General features: G+C 41.6%; 1 protein-coding gene across 1 annotated transcript in view; it reads right to left on the minus strand.

The window, feature by feature from the left end:
• Positions 1–1,454: 1,454 nt before the first annotated feature.
• Positions 1,455–27,048, minus strand: part of LOC126048767 (collagen alpha-1(XV) chain-like) — a 149,385-nt gene continuing 123,791 nt past the window's right edge. Inside the window, exons 31-43 of the mRNA XM_049824132.1 lie at positions 26,698–26,739; positions 23,168–23,213; positions 19,590–19,679; positions 15,904–15,953; positions 14,011–14,121; positions 12,448–12,592; positions 8,130–8,194; positions 6,243–6,371; positions 6,020–6,079; positions 4,552–4,611; positions 3,391–3,576; positions 2,099–2,214; positions 1,455–1,764 (exon numbers count right to left, since the gene is read on the minus strand). Coding sequence (XP_049680089.1) covers positions 1,548–1,764; positions 2,099–2,214; positions 3,391–3,576; positions 4,552–4,611; positions 6,020–6,079; positions 6,243–6,371; positions 8,130–8,194; positions 12,448–12,592; positions 14,011–14,121; positions 15,904–15,953; positions 19,590–19,679; positions 23,168–23,213; positions 26,698–26,739 — 1,317 coding nt within the window. The 3' untranslated portion in view covers positions 1,455–1,547. The remainder of the gene's footprint in view (positions 1,765–2,098; positions 2,215–3,390; positions 3,577–4,551; positions 4,612–6,019; positions 6,080–6,242; positions 6,372–8,129; positions 8,195–12,447; positions 12,593–14,010; positions 14,122–15,903; positions 15,954–19,589; positions 19,680–23,167; positions 23,214–26,697; positions 26,740–27,048) is intronic.

The raw sequence follows: 27,048 nt of genomic DNA on the forward strand, positions 1-27,048 counted from the left end.
ATAAATCAGTGCAGGGAATTGTTATGCGTACATTTTAAATGTAATATAAAAACCAACAACCTGGTTTTGCCTCATTACCATGTTGTAATAATGGAGTCATGACTTTTCCGAGAAAAAAAAGAAGATATGATTCAGCTGACCCTGGGAAATAAGCTTTTATAGTAAATTGGAAAAATAAAGCTGGATTTCACAATATTATGTTATATAATGATATCAGTTTAGTATAGTAAGTGTGATTTGCTTTTGTCTTTTGAAGGCAGCTGTCTAGTAATATAATACTCTGTTTGTCAGCAAATGAACATGTATTTCCAACACAGACTCTAGATTAAATCTTAAAAAATGATAATGTGGAGTTTGACCTCCATAGTTACTGCCTGATAAAATATAAGTAAACACGTTGTTTAAAGTATGCAGTAGACAAATATATAGGCGAAAGACTTCAGGTATTATGGTGATAGTGTTTGCAAAGAGTATTAGTGTTTACTGATCATTCCTATCATTGCTGCTGTTATTTTATATTAACAGTTCTTTAATTATGTGAATGCCAGAAGGGTAAATTCACAAATAGGAAAATCACTTTACATATAACTTAGTGGGACAACAATGTCTAGAACCTATTTGAAAGAAACCATGACAGACATCGTTCATTCAGCAGTCTGCCACAACAGGAAATGACTTCCTCTAATACGCAATGAAATAAATAAAGCTCAGATGGTTCGTTTGTCTGCATTTACTTTGCACAGTTCTACCAGTAAAACAGGATGTTTTCTATTAACATTGCTCCAGGTTTCCTGGTAACAATAGCACCAAAATAAGGACCAGATTTTGTCTAGGTGAAATTCACTCCTCCTGCATAAAGCCCTATGCCTAGCATCTGCAAAGAAAAAAGCTGAAGTAAGATGTGGAAGCTGCTAAATTTACGTGTAAGCACCAGGCTGCGATCCGTACAAGCTTACAGGAGTTAGGTACTCAGCTTCCACTGAAACTCCGAGGAGCTGAGCACCTTTGTTCTTGAAGCTTTTTTGAAAATTCCAGCCCTGTAAGATGCAACAGCCTCCCATTAGTTGCTCAGGGACAGTATGTGTATATATATATTTATATATGAATAGTGCTTTGGGTATTCAAAATCTATGTAAATGAGAAGAAGAGCATAGAGCATGCAGCTTCTCAACTGTGAAGAAGCAGCAGCCTTGCTGAGCCGTACTGCCTAGGAGACAGGCTGACTGGATCTTCCTCATCGACCACACTTGACTTGTGCCCTTAAGTGATCTTCAGCTCAGCCAGAAAGACAAGGGGCTGCGAGTTAATTGTTGGCAAACTTTGAACCGTGTGGGGTTCAAGTGGAAGGAAGGGCTTTAAGTCAGCCGCATGTGCACTGGATGTTCCACCTAACTGGAATGCGGTTTGTGTTGAGGTATGTTTTCCTTGGCTATTTTTTCCTGAAATGTGCAATTAAAAAAAATACAATATTTACATCATTACAAATGAAATTTCAGTGTCAGCTTTTCCTGTCATAAAATGGAATATTCCAATGTGCAGCAGGTGAATTATTTTCCTTGGGGATCAGATACAAAGCTGTTTTCAATGCAGAGAACAATAAACTGATTACTACAGCTATATACTTTCTGATCGAGAAGTTTCCCCGTCTTCAGTGGTGATGCTTGTCCCATAGCTCCCATATCAGCTGTGTGCCAGGCTTCACAGTAGTTGCTAACCAGTCGGATCCCGTTTGCAGTTGAACCATGCCATATTACTTTTTGAGGCCTGAAAGGTAATGTTAAGAAGTTATTTCCTGGAAAAGACTCTTTTTTGCTTTATTCAACTGCACGCCTGTATGTGTGGTGGTGACCTGTATTTCTGCTTTCCTTCTGCTTGAAGCAAACTAGTGGGTAGGGAAAGATGAAGATAGAAAGGAGAGGAAGAAAAGGAGAACACAACCTGATATCCCATTCATAGGCTATCAGAAATGGAAAAGAAAGATGGCATAAGGAAAGGAAGACATTCTTATCACATTTCTAGTAGCACAAGATACTGCTACTTGTACTATCTGGTAAAAATAAATATAATGTAAAACCTATAAATGGTAAGGTAAACTCACCAAGATGGATCGGTCATGATGTTCCTCCCATCAAAGGAGTATATTGGAACGTGAATGTTGAATTGTCCACCATTTCCATTAAATATAGATTGCCAGTTGTTGAAAAGTATTTCTCCCTGTTAAAATTTCAAAGCCACTTTTACAAACAAAACAAACCCCAAGTGCACGTGACTTTTATAGACTTATCTATACATCTAAAACCTTATCTGCATTGAAGAACACTTAGGTTTTCAGCTTTCACATCAGTTTCTGCATGATGCTCCTGAACAAACTTTTCTCATCTATCATCTCTAATAGCAATCCGATCCACGCCTTTGCCTCATGGTTGCATCTCTGTTCTATTGTTACTCTACCCAGCTTGATCACCTCCATTTCCACTGTCCTTTTCCTCCTAACTGTCTAAGGGGTTGTCTGAAAAATTGCTTCTAACTACTGTAGCTATAGAGAGAATATAGAGATAATTTGTATCGGAACTTCTGTTGCGGTCACAATTTTGTGAAAAGCGTTGCAAACGTTCAAGGCAAAAGCTTTGCATCAGGCTACCGCTCAACCTGCTTTTGAGTTTTGCCAGTCAAAGTTGAAACAATACTGGCTCTACAAATTTGTCTCCAAGGCTCTGTGTTTGCACGCACTTCAGAGTAGCATCCGTTCAGCATGTTCCAAGCATCACGTGTTATTCCTGTAGGTTTCTTTGGCCGTTTGTACTGGGAGCCAGCCAATGCTACAGAGACATGGTTTGTTTTCCTCTGTTTTAGAGTGTGTCTGTTTATGTGAGACCGCAAAATGACTCATGCTCAACTCCTCTCAGTTTCATTGGGGTAAATCCAGCACCACTCCCAAGCACAGAATTTGCCTTTATCTTTAGAAATGAGAAAAATAGGCATTTTAGCCTACTATGCTCTGTGATCATACTACAAGGTAGAACACAATAGCTATCTTTGAGAAATGAGGATGGACTTTCCCTGCTGATATAAACAATATCCAGAAAGCCAAATATCGTACCGTCAGCAGTCTGCTCAAAGTAGGCTATTCTCATAGCTTTATTTCTACCATTACCCTTAGGATATTGAAAAAAGCAGCCCTTGAAAAGGCAAAGGAAATGTGAGGCAGTCTGTAACTTTCTACTTTATCGCTACTTCTTTGGTTCTTGAACCTGAGTCCGAAATACGAAGCAAAGCTGCTTCTTTACAAAATGCAGTTTGGCTTGAAACTTTCTGCTTTTGCCATTTTCCAAGATTTTGAGGCACCTACAGCCTATCCTAATATAACAAGTACTAAGCACTCATTTTTACCTTAAGATTGACTATTGGCAAATGGTACCGGTCTGTTTTTCTGACAACTGTGGCCAAATCTTGCAAGTGTGATGAGAGGAAGGCTCTATAGGTGGACGTCAAACCTGCTAGTTGGGCTTGTTGAAAACACTGAAAATCTGCTCGCATGTCACCAGAAAACGGCAGGTTTAAAGCCACCAGATGCAGCTGGAGAAAAAAAGAAGAAAAGCCACTGGGTTTTTAAAAGTTTATTATACTAGGAAGACATATATTGGAAACAAACTAGACCCCCCCCCCCCCCCCCCCCGCCCCCGCCAGCACAAGAACTAGTACCCTCCATACCAGGTAGGAAAGTTATTTGCTGCCCTAACACTACATTTCGTAAAGCCAGGAGACCCACAGCAGAAATACCTATTTTTCTTTGAACATTAAGGAAACCATGAAGATTATATACTCCTAAAAAATAAAATTCTTTTTAAAGTAGCTAATATTCTTCAGCAGAAGTCTTGGAGTTATCACATAAACAAAATCCCAAATCTTACAAGCATGGAAATAAGTAGTAAGAAGTGACCATATACCATTTAAAAATTCAGTGTTATCAAATACAAGAAGTAGCATGCTTAAGGCAAACAGTACAGATCCAAGAACTAACCTGCATTTTTTATTTTGGGCGTTTTTTGGGGGTTTGGGATTTTTTTTTGGTTTTTTTTTTAGATATAACTCAGTTACCTTGCTTTGTCTAAAAATTTTAAAGTATATTAAATGAAGGCTTAGGTTCTAAAATGTCTATCTAAAACAAGAAATGCCATGAAGACAGAAAATATTCTAATGAATATTTTAATGATTTTAATTGTAACAGTATTGTTAACTTAAAAACTACTGTGTGTTGTAGGTACAATCACTAAGTGAAGAGGTATTCCTAAGTCAGAAGCAGGATTTTTTTATTTTATTTTATTTTTATTTTGTTGAGATAGGAAAGGGGCTAGGATGATGAAAATTGATCTGGAGGAAAAAATTTAAAATTGTCTCTGAGATGTCTAAACCAGTTCAAGAAGTGTAATTGTAAATTTCTAAAGTAATATCTGTGAATTTGAAGAGGAGATATCACAAGTCTCCCTCAGGATGCAAACTGTCATGTTTCAAACCACAGCTATGCAGTTGCAATACAGATCTCATACTTACTGCTGGTTTTCCATTGTTCATATTTGATACTGGAGTCAGTGCTGGAAGAGACTGAAATCCCTGTTATTTTAACACATGCAAACAGATATGTTAAACACGTTGCTCAGATCAGAATTTTAGACACTCAATAATTTTCTAAATAAAGCAAACATTGAACACTGGAGAATCTGAAACCGTCCTGCCTCTGAAAAATAAACCCAACCCGTGCAGCCAGAATACTTTATCTATCTATCATCAATTTGGTGTGCCACGTAAATGTGTGTTTGAAAGCTGTCCTGGCCAGAGTTGCTTTGCTAGACCCATTCCCAGTGCTCTGCCAGAGCCGGTGTCTGTGCCGGATCACACCTGCAGTGCTGCATGGAAGCAGCCTGCTCTTGGCCAGAGCAGAAGACCAGTTCAGGAAAATTAAAACTGAAAGGGTGAGGAGGATGTGGAAACAGAAAATGTAGTCGGTGGGAATATTTCTCTAGGCCTTGGTAATTCCATTTCCTAAGCGATTGGCATGTAGAGACCAGGAGGTCGATGATGTTCAGGGCTGTTTCGAGAAGAGCAGTTTTCTTCTCTAGTCACAGTGGGTATGAGTAAGAAGCCGCTGACTGTACTGGTTGGGAAACTCGTGTGGTGTCAGCTGGAGGCTGCAGACAATTTCTTATAACATGAGGACTAGACATTTTCCCAGTGTGCTAAGTGCACTTCTCTCTGACCTACTCGAACTTTTTTTTTATTTCTTTCTGGCCATCTTCCTTCTCGCTGCTTCTTCTTAGTCCCCTCTTGCTCTTTCATTATCTCAGCAGTTAGATCAATTAACACGTCATCGATGAGACTATTCTCTATCCCCTTTGCCACTTCTTGGTTTTCATCCTCCTATGATTTTTTGGGACAGACAGCATGGTCACGTGCAGGTTGGTACAGTAACTTGCAGAATGGTGTCAGGTACAAACTAACAAGTGAGGCTTTAGAGCAGACCCTCGGGCATGCTGTCAGAGAAGCTACATGCAGGTGATGATGATATTCCCTGAATACAGGACTATAATCTTTTAAAGAAAACCTGCTTTTCAGAAACACTTTTCTGAATTTCCTTGAAAGGGACCAGAGCTTGATATGACTGACTTCAGTGTTACGGAACAGAATACTGTTGTTTTGGTTTTCTTTTTTTTGTTTGTTTGTTTTGGTTTTTTTTGTTTTTTTTTTTTTTTTTTTTTTTTTTTTGTTTAGGCAGCCTGCTTCGTTCTGCTTTTTGTAGATGCTGCTTTGTAGTGTTTGGAGTCTCAGAAGATGATGGAAACAGATGACTGGCTGGCACAAACCAATTTGCAAGCTTATGTAGTGGTAGGATGCTTATTTTGAACTGACAAGTCTCAGTGGAAAATCATGTTGTGGGGGGATCTGCCTGCAACTTCTGCCAAATGTATTGCCCATTTTTGCACATCTAGACTCAGTTTTTCACAGTCCAATATTTTGTACTTACATGGCTCGATATGGCTGGAGGAGGAAGGCTGTCAGCAGGGATAGGAATTAGCTCACCAAGCTGAAAGAACGCAAAAGGAAAAGCAAACAAAACCATATCACCGGGAGCTTCTGAACTAAAAAAAGGCATCTTTGCACCCATACTTCTCCACCCCTGTAAAAAAGATCTGCAACTCCATTTTGAGTAAGGGAGTTAGGAAGGATTAGGACGCAGTGGAATATACCTGCAATTTTCTCCATCCATTTCGAACACGGATAAAAACCTCACTGGTTTCACTCAGATAGATTAGCGTACCTTCTACTACAAAATGAACCTTTTCCAACATACCCTCAATGTTTTGGAATGTCGTAACCTGTCAAGTAGGAAAATAAAACACGCTTCATCAGACACACAAAACATTTTGCAAGTTAAGTTGTTAAATTGAAGTCTCATTTGAACACATAAATGTCAAGGCTGCTTCTGCAGGAAATGCTCATAAAGTCAGTTTTACATCATTTCACACAAAAAGCTTCCATAACATAAATATCTTGCTACTTTGGCACAGCGGCATCATCATTCTCTGGATTGTAGTAGAACTACACCAATAGTTAATTATGCAGAGTGAAAATCATTGCATCTCTACATTGTAGAGTTTAGCATATTAGATCAAAATGGCAGAGTTCAGAAGAGATTTGATAAGGCTTATAAATATCACACACAATTCTAGATACATTTGCTTCTGTTAGATTTTTCCTAATGTTGTTGTGATCTCCTTTCTTTAAGGGTGTTTTCTTCCATCCCTTTAATTTTGTTTCCAGATGCTGCTAGTTTACACAGCAAGTATTTTTCAATTTCTCTTTTATAGATCAACATGAGGCTTAAATTAATGTCTTTCAGATACAGACGTTGCACCTATTACCTTTGTCTTTGTCACCTGAAGACAGGAACACAGTCCTCTCTAAGACTGTTGCTTCTACAATCTGTTTGATGATTGCAGTTAGTGTAAAATCAGGGGCAAGTTTCTTGAGAGTATATTTCTGGACACTTGAGTGTTATTTCTTTCTCATTTCTTCAGTGTCAGAAGGCATATTAATGCTTTCTGAATCATGCAGACCCTACTATAGATTTGCATATTGTTTTTTAATGCTGATTTTGACCTAAGTGGGCTTGGATCTCCTATCTAAGACAGTAGCTCCCAGCCTGTAACTACAGTCCCCTACCTTGGGGCACCAGTCTTTGAACATCTGTTTCTCCCCTGATCTGTAATCATTGTGAGGTCCTGAATTTCTATGAGAAAAGGCATTTAGCAGAGGTACGACGCTATGGTGGGAAGGCATTAAGAAACTTACACTCAGATTCTTGCTAGTTCATTTGATATGAGGTAGATGATCTGAAAGTAAGCTTGGTTATTAGTGCATTCTCAAATGATTGCCAAACATATCCAGTGAATTTGCTTTTCTACCATAATGTGAGAATGTGGAGAAGGGAAAAATTGCAACGAACCCCCTCTGTTAGCTTGAATTATTTTTTTTTTTAGAAACTACAAATATTTAATTTAGAAATTAGCAAGACAGAAGTCTCAGCTGTCATTTTTACTGCATGGATATCTGGGATACAATTCGGATTTGATTCATGCAGTAAGGAAAGGAAACAATTAAATTTATATGTATTCTCTGGCACAGCAAGTTTTAGATTTTCTAGGGAAATCTACAGTTTTCTTCTTAGAATCAAATTACCTGTATTACTGGGTTTTAAACTGGGTTTTGTTCACGGAAACTGGGCATTCAGTAGTTATTCTAATATCTCAGCATGTTAAATTGCCACACTCTTTCAGAGGCATTGCTTTGAACATGGACTGTGCAGCTTGCCGTTACTTTAGCATGCCATCGATCTTTGCATTTGTTTGAATAGTCTGTTACTAATAAGGCAATAGACAGACTTCTCCTCTCATCACTTTTTCCAGCTTATATGGATTCCCTGCTGAAAAGTTACCAGGTTCAGAAAAACAGAAAACAGTCTAATGAACAAAAACACAGGACGGAGCTTTCCCTCCTCTCCCAATGCTCCCAATGACCACCAAAAGATTTGAAGCAAGGTTTCAATGGCAAACCTCCTTATTTTGCTGTCTTACCAGATTCCTGGTTGCAGGTGGCCCTGGCTCTCCAGGAGGACCTGGTGGCCCAGGCATTGCGGCTGCTAAAATAAAACAAGCATACAATACATGTTGAAGGTCATCTTTTTTGAGAGAAAAGGTGAGTGACATAAAGAAAGGACTTAGTGCTGGTGTCCAGGAATAGTGGGAGCTTTAAATAGCCATAGGTCTCACAGAGTCAAGTTCTGAATAGCTGTGTTCAAGCCAACTACAGAAAATGCATTCTAAGGATTTTTTTAAAAGCAATGGTGAGACTTAGTCTCTTCTCTGTTATTTGGGAAGTTAAGGCCAACAGATTGCAATTTGTTGTAGATACTCTGCAAATAAAGGATCAGATTCATTTAGATTGACCAGAATGCTCTTCTGCTAGCTGCTAATGGTGTGCATATGGAAGAACTTTTAGCTCCTGCCCATATAGGCTTTGAGGCGGTCATTGTATCTTTTGCCCTAGAAGTAAACAAAATGAACTTTTCCTTAGATTAAAAAATCACAAGGGTAAGCTCAGCTTATGTTTCAAAGCAGCAAAGAATTCTCCAGCGGTATAACTTGAACTTCTTAGACTGTGGTCCACAACTTCTAGTACCTAGTACCCATCTTTACTCCAAAACTGAATTTCTTCACCTTGGGCTGAAAGTCCCTGTTTTCTGGAGTAAAAACTCCTTTCTTTTAAGGAAGGAAAGAAGGAAAGATATGGAAGACTGAAAGCAAGCATCTTGTGCAAATGCGTATCACGATAATGGAACTCTGAAGCTGTTCAGAAGAAAGAGCTTCTACACACGGATCCTGCTGAGCATCGTGGTGTGTTCCAGCAGGGCTTTGTAGCTGAGATCTGGGCAGATCTTGTATTAACTGTTAACCACAAGTAGGAACTCCTTCTGTAGAGGATAAGAGAGATGCAAAGTGGGGGCAACAAAAGAGGTGCAGGGGTATCCAGGAGAGTACACTAGTATACTGCTGGGAGGGAATATAAAAGGAAGAAATCTGATTAGGAACAATAAGGCATGATGAGAAGTAGTGTGACCTGGAAGAAAGAGGTCTGAATAGTTGGTGGATAGTTGTCAAACTACTTAGGCATGGGGAAGTCTAGCCTGCTGGTGAATCTGCAGTATGAAACATGCACAAAGAACTGCAAGGTTCAGCTCCTAACCACTCCCCAATTCCTACCTTGCTGGGCACTTGAAAATGGTGTTCAGCTGCTGTTAGCTCTGCAAATAGTGCTATAATCCCAAGCATGGACAGAATTGCTCTTGAAAAGTGAAGCAGAAATGGAGGAATGTAGGAATATTCTCTGAAACCACGCTTCGGAGAGATTTTGGTGAGCACATCTGGTAGCCCTCCCCACAATAACCAAAGTCCACTCATCCACAGCTTACTGGATACAGGAACTAAATGGACTGAAGGAGAGGAACAGAAGATAAGCTAGAGGAGCATATCTTCTGCCTTCATGATTTTCAAAGGAATCAGGATCACAGTGACCCTCAGTGAAAGTGGAGCTATAGATTCTTTGCCACCCCCGCAGTGAAGAAAAAGTATCGACTATCTTCTCTTTTATTTTATCTTTCTACTCTGAAGTAGTTTGATAGTCTGAATAAAGGTTTGTAAGATACATTTTTAAAATATATAGTTTGAACCATTGAAGAGTCAGTAAAGGCTAACGCTGAGAGCACCGCTGCATTCCAGAGCTTGGATTTTACTGATCTGTAACTCTTCAATTAGGAGGCTGTATCTGTGTTCATAATGTTTAGTAAAATGAACTAACACACATCAGTGTGCTGCCTAAAGAAGCTTCTTACAAAGCAAAGAGGAAAATGTGTAGAAGAATGGTGAAGACTAATGGCAAAGAGGATAAGCGGAAGTATAGTGATGGAGTACTACTAATAATTTGTTTTGTCTGACTGGGTCTTTTAGCTAATATTCAGAAGTGATGAATATAAATTACACAGGGAAAGGCCTGAAAGCCTTTATGGACTTTATGGATGCTGAGAATCTGTTCATATTATGATCATCAGGGGCTAATTCAGGTACAGGCCTATGTTCCAACATTGAACACCTTAGGGGTTTCTTCTTTCTCAAATATTCTTCAGAGGATGAACACTTCTGATAGACACGGAATAATATTTACTGGATGACAGGTTGGAAGTCTCACCTTGTCCCTGGGCAACTATATAAACCAGTCTGACCAGGTTCAAGAAATACCTGGAGACAACAAATTGGAGATCGAGAGGTCTGCTCCCCAAACCAGCATACTGGAGACACAGGTCTTGTGGGGAAACAGACTGATAGTTCTCCGAAATGGACCTGCCCAAATTTTAGGCAGGACAGATCTGCATTATAGCCTCTCTATTCAGTTAACAATTCCCTTTCTGTTATTATGCTGCCTTCAGCTGAGATTAAGGAATGTTTTGCTCTGGTTTTACCTGGCTGAATTCCCATGCTGGTCACAGTTCCCAGAGGGAGGAATCAAGGGTTGCTCGCTCAGGCAAACCTCTCGAGTAGTGTCAGAGGAGCCCAGGACCCCATCCACCAGAACCTAGTCTAGGGGCTGGACGTTAACAGTATGAGGCTTGCCACTAGCAGACCTGTGACCCAAGTGGAGTCACAAGCACAAACGTCTTGAACTGTGACACTTGGTTTATAGCCATGTATTGCCTTTGATGCAAGTTTGAGATAATCCACCTGAAGCTCCAGTGCCACCTTGTTAGCAAAGTTTATCCCCTGATTTGACCATTTGTGTCACATGTTACTCCTTTTCTAATCCAATAAGTTGAAATTTATTAAAGGTACAGTAACTAACCCTCCCAAAGTTTTGTTTCTATTCAGTGTTTGCATAATGACTAGTTTTTAGAAGCAGTTCTCCAGCAGTTTCATTCTAGACCTAAACTCTGCTGTGGGTACTGCCTTTATACAGAGAATCATAGAAACATAGAATCATTTAGGTTTGAAAAGACCTTTAAGATCATCAGGTCCAACTGTTAACCTAACACTGCCAAGTCCACCACTAAACCATGTCCCCAAGCACCACATCTACATGTCTTTTAAATACCCCCAGGGATGGTGACTCAACCACTGCCCTGGGCAGCCTGTTCCAATGCCTGACAACCCTTTTGGTGAAGAAATTTTTTCTAATATCCAATCTAAACCTTCCCTGGCACAACTTGAGGCCATTTCTTCTTGTCCTATCTCCAGCCACCTGACAGAAGAGACTGACCCCCACCTCACTACACCCTCCTTTCAGGTAGTTGCAGAGAGCGATCAGGTCTCCCCTCAGCCTCCTTTTCTCCAGACCAAACAACCCCAGTCCCCTCAGCCGCTCCTCACAAAACTTGTGCTCCAGGCCCCTCACCAGCTTGGTTGCCCTTCTCTGGACACGCTCCAGCACCTCCATGTCTTTCCTGCAGTGAGGGGCCCAAAACTGAACACAGGACTCGAGGTGCGGCCTCACCAGTGCCGAGTACAGGGGAACAACCACCTCCCTGCTCCTGCTGGCCACACTATTTCTGATACAGGCCAGGATGCCGTTGGCCTTCTTGGCCACCTGGGCACACTGCTGGCTCATATTCAGCTGGTTGTCAACCAGCACCCCCAGGTCCTTTTCCACTGGGCAGCTTTCCAGCCACTCTTCCCCAAGCCTGTAGCGCCGCATGGGGTTGCTGTGACCCAAGTGCAGGACCTGGTACTTGGCCTTGTTGAACCTCATACAGTTGGCCTCGGCCCATCGATCCAGCCTGTCCAGATCCCTCTGTAGAGCATTCCTACCATCCAGCAGATCAACACTCCCACCCAAATTGGTGTCATCTGTCAACTTACTAAGGGTGCACTCAATCCCTGCATCCAGATCATTGATAAAGATATTAAACAGAACTGGCCCCAATACTGAGCCCTGAGGAACACCACTTGTGACTGGCCACCAACTGGATTTAACTCCATTCACCACAAAGCATCTTGACCCAGACTAACGTCTTCCCAAATTTAGCCAACTCCTCAATTTGATAGATTTTGCAAAGCTCTCAAGGCAGCCTGTCTCTTATGTAGACTTCTTCCCAGCCACAGCGAGGTTTTTCATGCAATAGTTGTCCCATGGCACTAGTCGGTGAAAACTTTGCAGAGAAATTGTCCCTTTTGTGCTGCCAGTTCCAACACACACTCCAGGAGAAATGGGTAGAGGGCAGGAGGAGGGAGGGGAGCAACCGGAGAGGGGGAGCAGATGGAAGAACAGGGATGTAAAGGAAGCAGCAGTGCGTGGGTGCGTGCCTACGCGCTTGTGTATACGGTGGAAAGCAAAATCACACCCTCTCACCTGAGCCATATATTGCAGGGGGGCCTGGTGGGCCTGGTGGGCCAGGTGGGCCAGGAGGTCCAATTTTTCCATAACCTGGTAAGCCGGGCAGGCCAGGTAATCCCGGAGGTCCTCTGGGTCCAACAACTGAATCCCCTTTTGGTCCCTATCAGTGATAAAAAGTATTTCTTTGAATATATCGGTTTCACTGCTGCAGGGCCTTCATCTCTGGTGGCAATGTTTTCCGAAGGCCTGCCACCAGACCACTGTTGAGACATGAATCTGTACATAATTTTCTTCGAGGAGGCATGGATATTAATGGAAAATTAAAAATCTGACCACATACTAAACTAAATTAAAGAATTTAAGTTTCAGAAAGCTTTCTGAAGTTCTCGCACCTGTTCCTGAGTAGCTGATATCTGCAAAACTCTCAACAGTACTCTCAAAGTCCTGGATCTCAACTCTGCTCAGGCTTAGACCACTCGCTTTGATATGCTTTTGATAAGAGTTTGTCAGAAGGTACATGGTGGAAAGGTTTAACATAAAGTGTGTCTATGCAGGGTGTATGTCTCGTGATGAATGTTGTCTTCTCCCTCCTGTGACCAAATGTCAGCTCGTATCTCTTGACCTCTCCAGCTACCAGTCTTTCAGATTAAAAAGGCTCCAACTCTACATTTCCAGTTTAGCAGTGTGTCCTCAGCCTGAAAGAGGAGGGCTCGTGCTCCCTCTGCTCAAACTGGCCTGCGTACATGGAACAGTTTTTGGACCCTGGACTAGGAGAGCTCAGTCTCTGATGGATCTCAGTGGTGCCAACCATCTCTTTCCTGCCAGGAGAACAGTTTCTAAACAGGGGTATGGTTCTCAGCAACGTGGAATAGTGCCAAAGGATTTTTGAAGGTGGGCTTGCTAACCTAATACTTCGTTTTCAGCTGTGACCCACCCATTCATGCTCCTTGGCACAGAACGTGACAACAGAGTAATGCAATGCCCACATTTGTTGACAGATCTCAGGGATGAACTGGTTTCCAAAGGATTAGTGCATTTGATTCCAAAGCAGCTGTGGTGGCAACTACCAGAAGGTAAAACAACTAGGTAGAGATTAGATAGTGGCTGAATTTGATAGGAATGATCCGGACGGGTACACACTGGACTTTTTGTTCCTGTTTTTGGATTACTGGAGTAGAAAATTAGATTAATTATTTAGATGGCCAATAATATTCAAGTCAGCCTCTGTCTAACTTTATATAGCCTATTTTGGCCTTTATGGGGATATAAGTAGTAGTACTTATAGTATATACTGCCTTGACTTGTAATGCTATTAATAGCATGAATCTACATACTGATGTATTGTATTAGACAGCTGTGCATAACATTGCATCAATTTTTCATAGCAAATTAATTGTGCACAGCAGTGAAGTGTCTGTGTTTACGCCTGGTGCACCTCTTTTGTATTCACCTAATAGCTAGTATATGAGTTTTTATATAGTTCTTAGCATCATCTTGATGTCTGTTTTTTTTAGCGCATTCTAAATTAAAGCAATGGGTACCCACAAACGTTCCTATTCTACAACTTGTGTGACTTACAACCAGTCCTGGTCTTCCAGGTGGTCCAGGAGGTCCTGTCAGAAAAAACCCTCCATTTGGTTCTCCTTTTTCTCCTTTCGCACCAGTGACTCCGTTGTCTCCTTTCTCACCCTTTAAAGAGAATACATTTTAAAACATTGAGCGGAAGCGAGATCAGGACTCTATGCACTGATCTTTTAAAGCTACATGAAATCTCTGAGCTTAATAAAGAAAAGCATCTGCTTAAAATAATTTTGACATCACTTCCTTCTTCCATGATAGGGAATGAAAAGGAATGCTTTCTCTATGGAGGCTGCAAGGCTTTCTCAGGACAGGGGCTGGGGGAGGTGGCGTTAGGTGGAGGCAGAGAAAATGCCTCTGTTGCTCTTTCCTGCTATTCTACCCAGCCAAACCTCGTTCTGTGCTGTAGCTGGAAGCAAAGAGAAAGTCGGAGGAAGCATAAATCCTGGCTTTCCATTTTTCTCCATCACCAAGGAAAAAAGCAAAGCAAGATTGACATGGAATGGACAGATATTTAACTGTATGTGGCAAAGTGAAGATTACTGTGTATAGGTAGAGAGAGGAGGGCAGGGCTGTGTACCAGGATAACAGAAGAGACACCACACAAAATTGCAGACACTTTGAACTGCATGTCTGATCCTGTCCTTCACTGTTATCACTTGGTTTGGGGAACAGAGTGATAGGTAAGAAGAAGCCTTTAAATGGTAGGTCATTATCTCTCTCTGCAAAATGAGCCACAGCATTTGTAGGTTCCTCCTCTCATTATTTCCTTCTGTTTGTCTGCTCTTTTTTTCCTTCAACTTTTTTTTTTGTCTACTTTGTTTCCCCTTTCTGAGAAATAAGCCTGTGAATAGAAGAGGCAAAGGGCAAAGCAAGAATGGCAGGTAGCTGCAGAAAGCCAGTAGAGATGGCTATGTATAGGTCCTCCTCTGACTTTTCTTCTTTTTTGTTTCCCAGTAAACAGGACTATAAAGCTTTCTGTATGGCATGCTATTTTGCAGAGATGAAGGACTAGATGAAAAATGAGTTCTTTGTTGCTAAAGCTGTAAAGCTACAGACACTACTCTGTAAAATCAAAGAAGCCGTATCAGCTCTGCCATGCATGCATGAGGCACTTTCTGTCATAGGAATAACTTAGGTGCACTCAGCCAAGCAGAAACAAAATCTGAAAACCAGAAGGCACTAAGTGTCCTTCAAGGAAACTGACAGTACACTGCTTTTGGTGGCATCGTTAAATGACAACTTGATTTAATTTTTTCAGATCTACCGATAAAGAGCCTTGTTCACTTAAAAAAAATTTAAATAATGTTGCATTGGTATTCATTTTTTGTCACTTGAAGCAGTCAGGAGAATAATGGAACAGAGAGAGACCAGACACATCAAGATATGGGTATAAGAGATTCCAGGAACAGTAGTTTCCATCACTTTAACTTAGTTCAGTCAATGTGCTTAAAAGATAAATAGTATTACACAGAAGTGATTTTCCCCCCTGCCATGTGTTAATTGTTGCTAAATTTTTCTAGAAGCCCTTTAGGTAATGGATGTCTCTTACCTGAGCTGGCCTGCATTCATTTATGGCAGATAATTCATACCAACTTATGTTAGGTAACAGTGAATTATGACTCACTTTAATACCACCGGGAAGGGAAAAAGCCTTAGTAATAAAGTTTTTTCAAAAGTAATCTTTATATACTACTGACATCTGCTACCTCTATACTTGTAATAAACTTGTCTATGCAGCTGGAGTTTAAGAAATTAATATAATTTGTAATTGCTGATGCTCTTATCTGTTTTGCGTATTTCACCATGCTATACTGTGTTATGCTTAATTCATAGTGAAGTACACTTTAAAAAAAGCTTAACAGAACTCAAACACAAATGGGATATAATTACCTTTATGCTATTAATAAAGTGGCTGAAATATGATGGAGGCAGAGGTGGACCTGAAAATTGAAGAAAATACAATAAAGTACAATAATTATCTGTAATTTTCTTTTTAAAAGCACTGCTTTGGATATTACTGGTTTAGGAGCTTAAAGGAAAAATATTTACAATAATAACATTAACCTCTAAATCGAACAGATATTTTTAGTTTGGTTTCCTAACAAAGCCAGGCTTACATGCCCTATCTTGTCTGTCACTCCTCCACCTTAATAACTTCTGAATCTGATTGTGAATTTCAGACAAATTTGAAAGCAAAGAAGGCTCAAAGATGAAAAATTCCCAGTTCTCCAAAAAAAATGGCAGCTGGGCAGAGGGTAAAAGAGAAACATCCAAAGTAACACCTTTGATGGAAACCCAGGTAAAAGAAACGCTTTCCATAAGTTTTGCCAGCAGTGGGGTGGCCAATCAGTAGTTGCGTTATCTTTCATGCAAGAGCAGTACCATAACTGACAAGAGAAAGAAACAGTGTTACTGCCATGCTGCTAAACATAGAATAATTATTTGTTTCTTGACATTTTTCTGCAACAAAACCCAGTAGCAGCATTAATGGTTATACCACCTGTGGTGTGTTGTCTGTCAATGGTGGTCAGCCAAAGCTGTCAGGCCAGCACAAAAAGTCTAAAAAGCCTTCAGATAGTCTCTGTTTGGCATACGCTTGGAAAAAAGTCTGTTTTACAGCTGCCCATAACAGCTTGATGCATTTTCTTCAAAAGCGTTCTGAGTGATTTTTCAGACCTTTGAGTCCAACCCTATGCCAGCCATAGGACTCGGGTCTCTGTGTGCTGTCTCAGATACAATTCAGTCAAATAGAGATTGTATACATCTGCACTCTGGGACAGAAATGTATTCCGTCTATGGCAGCTCTTTTGATTTTATTCCAACCCTGCCAATTATAGCTCACTGCAGTGATTTGCTCGATCCATGTGAGGGGATGGGGAACAGCCAGGTGGAATGGAATGGTAGGTGTCCTTCTTGGATGTTGCTTGGCATTAGTCTCTACACTGGGCAATATCTGAGGTCTTTCTAGGGTGACCAGCAAGCAGACTACTCTTGGGCAAGTTACATGAGGAAAAGGGAGACCACCATTCAAAGTGGAAGTAAGAAATCAGACATTTTAATTTCCGTTTGTTTTCAGATATTGCTGAAGCGGACTAACAGCGCTTTGCGTGTGCATAATCAATGGCAAAATCACGCCCTCCCAACAATCATAAATTCACAGAACTTTGGTGACCTTTCTTTTAGAAGATGGGAGGCTACACTGCTTTCAGATCTGGGATCTGATCTAGAAATTAACTTATCCTCTGGAGCAACAGAACTCACTTATTACCAGAGTCAATGCTTGCCCAGCGAGAAGCCATCTTGCTCCACCTCACTGATTTTCCTTTAGCTCCATTCCTTCCAGGACTCACAGAGAAAAGGGTGAAACTTCTTCTTCATACAGAAAAGAAGGTCTCAGGACAAACAAACAGGCTAAAGGGTGGATTTGGAGGAGTGTGAAAACTCGTCCATAATGCCAGGTTGGTCTTTTGGGGAATGACCCGCAGGAAGGAATGGGGTTGACTACGGTCAAGGGCCAGCACACTGCAATAATCACTGCATTTTCAATTAGCAGATCTTCAGCCTTAGGCAATTGGGTGTGAGACTGTGATATAGTCAAGTTTCCTCCTCTATTTCTAAATGTCTTTTGTTACAACGCTCCAGACTTGGAGCTCCAGCCAGAAACACTGGAGTTGTGCTGGAGCATTGCCCGTGTGGTTGGAACACAGCACTTATGCTCTGGATACTTCCTACGCTGCCCTCTATACAGAGTAGCTAAATAAAGTGTGGCCTGCCATTTATCCACTTTTTCTGTTGGCTTCATAGTTTTGCATGCAATCAATTAATAGAACCTCTTTGTAAGGTTGGAGAGGAGACATTCTGTGAAAAGAAAAAATAAATCCACTGGTGGACAAGTAGCACAGTTCAGAAACCTTTTCTGATTGCTGGAACTCAGCACATATTGTAGTGGAAGGAGCTTCAGCCACCTGTGCCTCAGAGGTGGTTTTCAAAAATTCCTGTGCTTTAATCATATTCCACTACCTTGCAACTTATGGCTTGTGAATTTTCACAGCCAATGATTATGTGGATATCTGTGAGACCCAGAGAACTGGTTTGTATAAAAGAATATTTTAGCAACCACATCAACAAGCAAGAACAAAAAAGTAATATTTTTTAGAGCAGCAACGGAATTGGTCTTAGTCAACAGATTTTAACTTCCCAAAATATTGAAGCTAGTCAGTCTGTTTGGATTCAGTTGGCAAACAAATGAATAAATCTCTGTTATTTTATGAGAAAGGTGAATTCAGTTTTCAGTTTAACCAGAATTCTTGTGTTATTTTCACTATCCTTCAGTAGCTGCAGTTTTACAACAAGATGATAAGCATAATCCTCTCATAGTCCTCTCCATCAGAAGCACCCGAAATCATCGGTTATAGGCAAAAATACTTGTAGGACATTAATTTTCATTAAATATGGAACCTGAGAAGGAATGGACATGTTCATGGTGGATAAACCAGAACAGAAGAGAAGATTTTCTTTATTTCTGTTTACGAATGCTTCTTCCTTCTTCTTTTTACAAGTTTATTGATGACTAGGAAGCACTAACCACTTATTTTAAGGCACTGGATATTAATCAAAATAAAAATTAATGAGGACAAGACAAGAAAATGGATTTTAATAGAACAGATGTCCTCTTAAAAATGACCAAAATATCATCTTCAGTCAACAGAACTGTGTCTTTGGAACAAAGACAGAAATATCCATATAGATGTAGTTTTGTATTTATTATCAACACATAAGAGGACAAAGATTATAAATATGGTACAGCAACATTAATTTGATATACTGCTTCTTCTATTTCAAATGATTTCTGGCACTGACCAAAGCCTTACCTCAGTATATGAGATTTCAAAAAATGTATAGAAAAGGAAGAGTTTGTAATAGCTGTCTTTTCAAATGGATGCTTGTTTCTGTAACTATTTTTGAATGTGTAAGAATTAGCAATGTGTATCAACTTTTTGATACAGAAAAGTAAACCTTTGGTAAGGAACATCTGTTATGATGTTCCTGCCATCAGTGAATTGGTATTTTTAGTTCACACAGACTTTTCATGATTATCACAAATAAAGCATAGAATATTAAGAAGTCGGTTGACATGGAAATCATCTTGTTCCAGTTCCAGCTGGAAGTGGGATTGTCATCAAGAAGTGACTGCCTTGAACTCAGAATGCAGAGGTGTGTTACCCTGAGATGGGAAGCACTGGATTTTAGCCCAATTGGCTCAAAAAGACTGACAACAAAATGATGTCTCAGGAATTGAACATGATGTCCTTCTAAGATTTCAAAAAATCTCTGACCAGCCAGTTACATTTCAATATCTATTCTTGCACTTAACACTTCCGTAATACTTACAAATGTGCTGTACAGCTCGTTATGGGCTTTGTTGTTCTGTGTGTCAGTTCAGCAAGGAACCTAAGTGTACATCTTTAGGCAGGTAAGGCTGCTGGGGTAAGCATCAAAGTACTTTGTTGAATTGCTTTTTAAGTTAAACATGTATTCCTTCTCAGGATGTCAATGCCATATCAGATTTAGTGTACCTGGTGGTCCTGGAGCACCTCTGTCTCCCTTTTCTCCTTTTAAGTCCGCTGAGCTGCGCAGCCCCCAGGAATCTCTGTTTGCTTTAGCACCTGCCATGAAAGCATCACAAATTCGTGAGAACTTGCAAACAGCAGAGACTATAGCAGTGACCATCAAACCACCCAAGGTGAGAGCAGACTTTTCCATACACGCGGGGCACGTGGCTCCAGTCCCTTGCTTGTCTCGGTCTCCTAACGAACACTGAATGGCTGCCTCGTTGTCCTCTCTTATCAACCCCAACATGTGCAAGACAACGTCTCTCTTACAAGTCAATCTTTCACTCTCCCTTCCCCAACCACCTAGACTAAGACCCTCTGAACAAACCTGTTCTCACTGCAGTTGTGAATTTCAGCGGGGCCAGTGTAGAAACAGTTCTTGAGTTATGGCTCTGCATTTGATACCACATCTTCTAGTACCTCCAGACTCCAAAACAAACCAATAAATGATAATATCTGCAGCTGTGAATGTCAAAAATGTTGTCATTTATTGCTCCTTCATGTCATAAAAGCATTAATAATGAAGAAAATGTTCTCTGAGAACAGAAATGCTTTTAGCATAATTTTCCATCCAGGTGAGTTAAGGGTAGAATTACACCCAAATACATCTGGATAAGCCTATTTTTCCAGATACTATTCAACTTCCATGCTAACCTTACCCTATCACATAGCTGGGTAAAATGACCCCTGAGTATTTAGACATCTTAGGTCTGATTTCTCTCTTTGTTCTGCCTGAGCAATTGCTAATATCTTTGCAAAATTCATGTAAAATAACATCATTCTGCCACAGTGACATCTTACAGCCACTTCCTTCAGGCAGAAATGCCTTTTCAAGTTTAAGGGGAGGTGATCCTATTGTGAGTTATGGGCAGGAAGGGTACTGAAATACAATGACAAGCAGATACAAGACACGTCTCTTGAAGTAATTTTTAATGGTTCCCTGCCTGTGATATCTTCAGCCCCTGGGGTCAGTTGTGGTCTATGCTGGAAGTCAGTGGATCACTAAGAACACTGGCTCTTTTCTAACCTGATCTGATTACATTTGTGAATTTGTCTGGGACAAGCACAGAAACAATCTGTTGCTTGGGTACCTAGCCCATGCTTCATGACCTGGTGCCACTTCTAAATAAAATTTTATTGGTAAGAAATAAACAAAGACTTTATTGGTAAGAAAGCCTTAGTTTGAAAAATAGTTACAGCATTTTTCCTTCTTCTAGTTGTGCAGAATGGCTACAAATACAGAAGAATGAGATGGACTTCTTCCCTTTCAGAGCCCCATGTTACAACAGAAGTTTCCAGATAGTTCCTCTCCACCCTTCTCTTTCGTCTTTTCAGCCATGAGAAGTGAAAGCTGGTCATACTCCCGTGGATATCCCCGTGATCTGTCTGGTGACCCAGACTCCAGCTGTGAGCCCATGGTCAAATGCCTATTGACAGAGCAGTGGGGCCTCATTTTATGCTGTTGATTAAACCGTAAACTCTCCAGGCTCCCTTGCAGAGTTATAGGAACCGTGTTATAATTCCCAGGAACATGGGAACTGGGAAACAGGCTCAGGCTGTATGTTAGAGGCTACACTACTGCTTTTTTCCATAAAATTACACTGAAAGTATAATAAATAGGCAGGAATAAATTTTTGTTATAAGTGGTTAAAGAAAAGGAGGAAGACCACTGACTTTATTTCCTCTGTGATCTTGAGAAGACCTCCTTCTCCATTGTGTACTACTGGATTATAAGAAAACTGCCAGCTGCTCCCTGTGGATGCTCTGGGACTTTGCTTTAATGTCCCAACTTTTCTTCCAGCTTCAAGAAGCAATGGAGGGGCAAAACTGTGACAGAACTTTCTGCTACCCTTGGAACTGAAGGACTTCCACACAATTCGGTCAAGGCAACACTATTTCAATCAGCATTCACCATTTTTTTGGTGCAGAATTGCTACCTGTTGCCCTCGGTATGTAACTGAATCCATCCTTGGAGCATGTGTTTGAGGAAAGACAAAAGCACTGAACCACAGATGCAGGCTTGCCTTAATTTTAATGCCTTGTGCGCACCGTAAGTGACCACTTTGTGCTTATCTGGTGGAGTACTAGCTCAAGAATGGAACAGTCAGACCACTACAATATTCTTAAAATGGCATGAAAACTGTACATAAATGGTGACTTTTCCTCCTTAAACCAAAGAAAGAAGGGATGCATGCTGGAGTGACTTCAGGGTTTACTCTTTGGGTTGAGAATTAGTATGCATTTAGAGAAAAGAAACTATAATGTTTAATTGAATAAAACCAACAAGTTTTAAACAAAATCGTCATAGTCAAAATCCTCACTTTCAAGCTTTTATCTAGGCTGAAAGTCTAAAAAAGAGCAGAATGTCCTTTATCAGCTTGGAGTCAACTCTTAGAACCAAGGAAAGTGCCTTGAACCAAGAACTTCGGGTTCTCTGTGGACATTTATTCTGTTACATCATGGATTCTTTGTTAAAAACAAAAATACAGACACAGAAATTTGTTGGAGTTCCTGTGCGCAAGGGGACATAAACAATTGTGAGTCTTTGAATTTAGGAGCAGCACTGGGCGACCTAGGCTCTATGGACTTAATTCTCTGGACATAGCCTTGAAGAAATATGGACCGTTTGCCAAGCACGAGACTTTGGCTTTCACTTGTAAGAGATGGGTCAGTTATTCAGCAGTAAGGAGTCAGAAAGCAAGCTCAGGGCATCATTGTACCCCACAAATTTGACCCTCTATTGTCATGAAACCCCCTTCCATTCAGAGGAGTGAAAACTAACAAAACTTCTCCAGCCTTGTGAGAATTTCCCCAGGGTCCTAATGTGTGGAGTTTCTCATCCTCCTTCCCCATTAGTCTTACTTCCTTCTTTGTCCATCTGTCACGGTTTTGCCCAAGCTACTCCCGAACCCCTGAAATTATTTTTCCTTTTCAACACGCCTCACCTTCCTAGTGAAGGACGGGATGAGAAACATTTCTTCTGTCTCGCCAGAAAAATCACCACCCCCTCACAGAAAGAATCTTTAATAGCTTGTTTCTTTCCCTCGGCAATATTCTCTGGGACTCCAGCAGCCAGCCTGTGTTGACCCTGCCCGTGATAATTTTCTTTCAAGCCAAAAGATGGGAGCTCTGATTACAAGCTCGTGGGTTTTGTGTATCAGTCACTCAGAGAAGGGAAGTGGTTTTGACACCATCAGTCAAACACTGGAGGAATGAGACCACCTGGCTGCTTGGTGGGATGGAGTATCAGGGGGACTTTAGGATTTGCATCTTAGGAACACTGCCAGAGCAGAGAGTAACGATTCGTCGCAGCCATGTGTGACACCTCTGCTCTGACAGAGGACTTCTAAGATTAGATCTTGCAGAAACTGTATTGCATTGCTCTATTTATGAATCTTAGTCTTCAAAGTGCAGACCTAAGCTTTTTTTCTTCCCCCTCAAACCCGGTTATGCAATAACCAAGAAAAAGCAAGAAGAGCTTAACTAAGAAAAAAACCCAAAAAAGCTTATTTAAACCAAGGTATGAGAAAAAAATTACTCACCATGGACATTAAGAGCTTCTTGATTTCCAGGGTAAGGAGTGCTCACCTACAGACAAATAAATCTATTAAAAATTATGCATAGACATTAACCAATGGATGTGCATTACTTGGTGTGACTGAACAGCCTGGAAAATTTGCATGCTATCGCAGTGAATATTATAACAACAGTCTGGGATTATCTCCAGTTTGTCAAGGTCCGAGTATTAGCTGATCAAGCTTTTTTCAGGATTGTGCTCTTTAACATGCAACATGCTCTCAGGAAGAGGGTAACAACATGCATTTTGGAGGCATCAGCAAATCCTACTCTCAGTCGTGCCAGTGAAGCATCAGAAAAGTCATTCTCCAAGAACAATTCTGAATTCACATCACTGCATTTGAAAGCGGAATTTGATTTTTGACTGTAAGATAACAGGCTGTGTTTGTAAATTTTTCATCGGACCATGGCTATGCCTACTGTCTGATGGTGACCTACGCTCCAGATGCGTTGAGACCACAGCTGGGAGGCAGAAGCTGTTCTAGTCTGTCCTGTTCTGATACCAGCCATCTGTAACAGTGGGCATGCGACTTACCTCTACTGCCTGTCTTCAAAATAGGGACAGCGCAGGAATTAAAATGTGGCACAGTGCTTGGAAATAGCTAGTACTATTTATATGAATCTAAGCAAACGTGTGAAAAAAAAATTGAAGGCGCTGCATCTGGCTAATCCTGTAGTATTAGCTCTTAGAAGTCTTACTCACATGGGTAGCTCCATTAACTTCAAAGGTTCAGTTCACATGAGGAAAACTTGTGGGGTTCAGTCTGTAGTTCTTTACCGATATTCATTTATGTAGGCAGGTACAGCAGACTTCGTATCTGTACACTTGGATAGGTTTAGGAGATTATTCACAAATGTAGGACAAATCTGTCTAGCATACTCAGGTGCCTGAAGAGGTGTTTACAAGTACAGGTTTCTATTGTGCACATAAAAGTTACTGCTATTATTCACTGATTGCAACCTTCTTGAAAAGTGACATTCTATTATTATCTGAAATTCAGCTAAAATAGGCTTGTATTGTTTGAATCATTCCACAGAGAATCACAGGAGGGTTGAGGCTGGAAGGCATCTCTGGAGACTCTCTAGCCCAAAGCAGGACCAACTACATCAGGTTGCTCAGGGCCTTGCCCAGGCAGGTTTCGGAGGTGAGGCTGACTAATCCATATGTGATTATGGACATATGTGATTAATATACAAGAATGTTATACGGTGGGAATGGGAAGGTCTAAGGGAGGAATTCAAAGAGGTAAAAAGCTGATGCCTGGAGGTGGTAGGATGAAACCATAGAAATGTCAAATTACCATAGAGTAATGACTAGTTATCGTTAATTAACAGAAAGATCCATAAGCTGGGATGCATTTTTCTTCAGCAGGAAGGGTAGGGTGATGATGAGTATCAATGCATCTGGTATACTGGAAGTCGAGAGCTGCTTCTCTAAAACAAGTGAAAAAGAACTGGAATGGAAATTGGAGGAGCAGGCACATTACTATTTTGAGCTATACTGCTAACAGAGAAGTAGAACAGCTATACTGCACACCACAGGATTCAGGGGAGGTCTGTGGCTCTCAAAGACAGAATCCTTTCCAATTACCTAACCCACGGCTTAACAGTACAATATTGCCCTAGGGAAAGTACTTTCAGAACTGAGCTCTGTTCGCAGTTCATTGTAGGATGTAGTTTCCACAATTCCTTAAACAAAAATGGCATCAGGGTGTTCTGAAAATGTAACCCCCCATCTCCTTGCTATGTGTGGAATTGCAGGTTGTATTGGGTTTGTGTGGCAAGGTTTTGGTAGTGGGGGAGGTTACAGGGGTGGTTTCAGTGAGAAGCTGCTGGAAGCTTCCCCTGTGTCCAACAGAGCCGATGTCAGCTGGTTCTAAGATGGACCCGCCACTGGCCAAGGCTGAGCCCATCAGTGACAGTGGTAGCATCCCTGTCATAATATATTTAAGAAAGGGGAAAAAAATGCTGCACAGCAGCTGGGAGACAGGGGTGAGAATATGGGAGAGACACAACCCTGCAGACCCCCAGGTCAGTGCAGAAGGAGGGGGAGGAGATGCTCCAGGCGCCGGAGCGGAGATTCCCCTGCAGCCCATGGTGATGAAGACCACAGTGAGGCAGGCTGTCCCCCTGCAGCCCAGGGAGCTCCACGGGGGAGCAGATCTCCACCTGCAGCCCGGGGAGGACCCCACGCCGGAGCAGGTGGGTGCCTAAAGGAGGCTGTGACCCCCACTGGAGCGGACTCCTGGCAGGACCTGTGGGTCTGTGGAGAGAGGAGCCCACGCTGGAGCAGGTTTTCTGGCAGGACTTGTGACCCCGTGGGGGACCCACGCTGGAGCGGGCTGTGCCTGAAGGACTGCAGCCCGGGGAAGGGACCCACGCTGGAGCAGTTCGTGAAGAACTGCAGCCCGTGGGAAGGACCCACGCTGGAGAAGTTTGTGGAGGACTGTCTCCCATGGGAGGGACCCCACGGTGGAGCAGGGGAAGAGTGAGGAGTCCTCCCTCCGAGGAGAAAGGAGCAGCAGAGACAAGGTGTGATGAACGGAACCCGTAACTTCCCTGTCACCCTGCGCCACTGGGGGGGTAGGTAGAGAATCCACAAGTGAAGTTGTGCCCAGGAAGGGAGGGGTGGAGGGAAGGTGTTTTGAAATTTGTTTTTACTTCTCATTACCCTACTCTGGTTGATTGGTAATAAATTGAGTTAATTTTCCCCAAGTTGAGTCTGTTTTGCCCATGATGGTAATTGGTGAGTGATCTCTCCCTGTCCTTATCTCGACCCACGAGCCCTTTGTTAAATTTTCTCTCCCCTGTCTAACTGGGGGGGTGGGGAGTGATAGAACAGCTTTGGTGGGCACCTGGCCTCCAGTCAGGGTCCACCCACCACACAGGTCCTTTGAAGGTAATGGGGGCTTTGTCATTCCCTTTGGAAAGCAGGGGCAGAGCTTCACCTGCTGCCATTCCTGAGATAATAAACGTTTATATGTGAATAGACTGCATTCGAGGGTCAAATAAAGAACATGATCTTTCTTTTCTGATGCATCTTTCATGCCACAATGAAATACAGAACAAGTCTTATTTTGGACAGGGAAATTGAAAACACCTAAAGACATAATAACACGGAGACAGTATTTATATATACATCTGAAGAATGTGTGTATATGTATGTATATAACATTCAGCTCCCCAAACTCTTAAACTATGGAGACACAGGCTTTGAAAGGTATTAAGTGTTAGGACAAGCAAGTAATCAAAGCACTTTTAGCAAAAGGTTCTAGTGTTTCTAGTTCTGTTCTATATTTTATAGATGGCTAATTTGGCGTATCTAAACACTTGAAAATCTGTTATCTTGAAGACTAGGTAAAAGACATCTCTGGTGCAAAGCATAAGGCAGGGGCAGAAAAGCTGCAAAACTACCGTGGTTATGCATATAGCTACTGTGGTTATGTGCTGTCATGGCCATGCGTTTTGCTACGAGCAGATTCTGTGTGTGGCTTACGGGCATTTTGCAGTGAGGTCTGGGAGAGACTGGGAAAACTGTCTAGTGAAAACAAGAAGGGAAGTTATTTTAATGAACATAGGTATAATACGGCAGACAACACACCAAAGAGACCTAATAGACGTGACGGGACAAAGCCTGGAATCAAAACCCAGCACCTGCGGAGCGGAGAGCCCGGCTTGCTGCCTGGAGCTCTCACAGGGCTGGCAGCAGGTCCCACCCTGGGGGGGGAAAACTCTTCCATGGCAGTGGCTCCGGTTAAGAAATTTGTTTCGTATGCACACAAGCAAGGGCGCCCACTGTAAAGTGAGTGGCCTGAAACAAGTTTTGATGTTTCCCTTTGCAGGCTGT

This window comes from Accipiter gentilis, chromosome 20, assembly GCF_929443795.1.
Source record: "Accipiter gentilis chromosome 20, bAccGen1.1, whole genome shotgun sequence".
NCBI classification, from domain to species: domain Eukaryota; kingdom Metazoa; phylum Chordata; class Aves; order Accipitriformes; family Accipitridae; genus Astur; species Astur gentilis.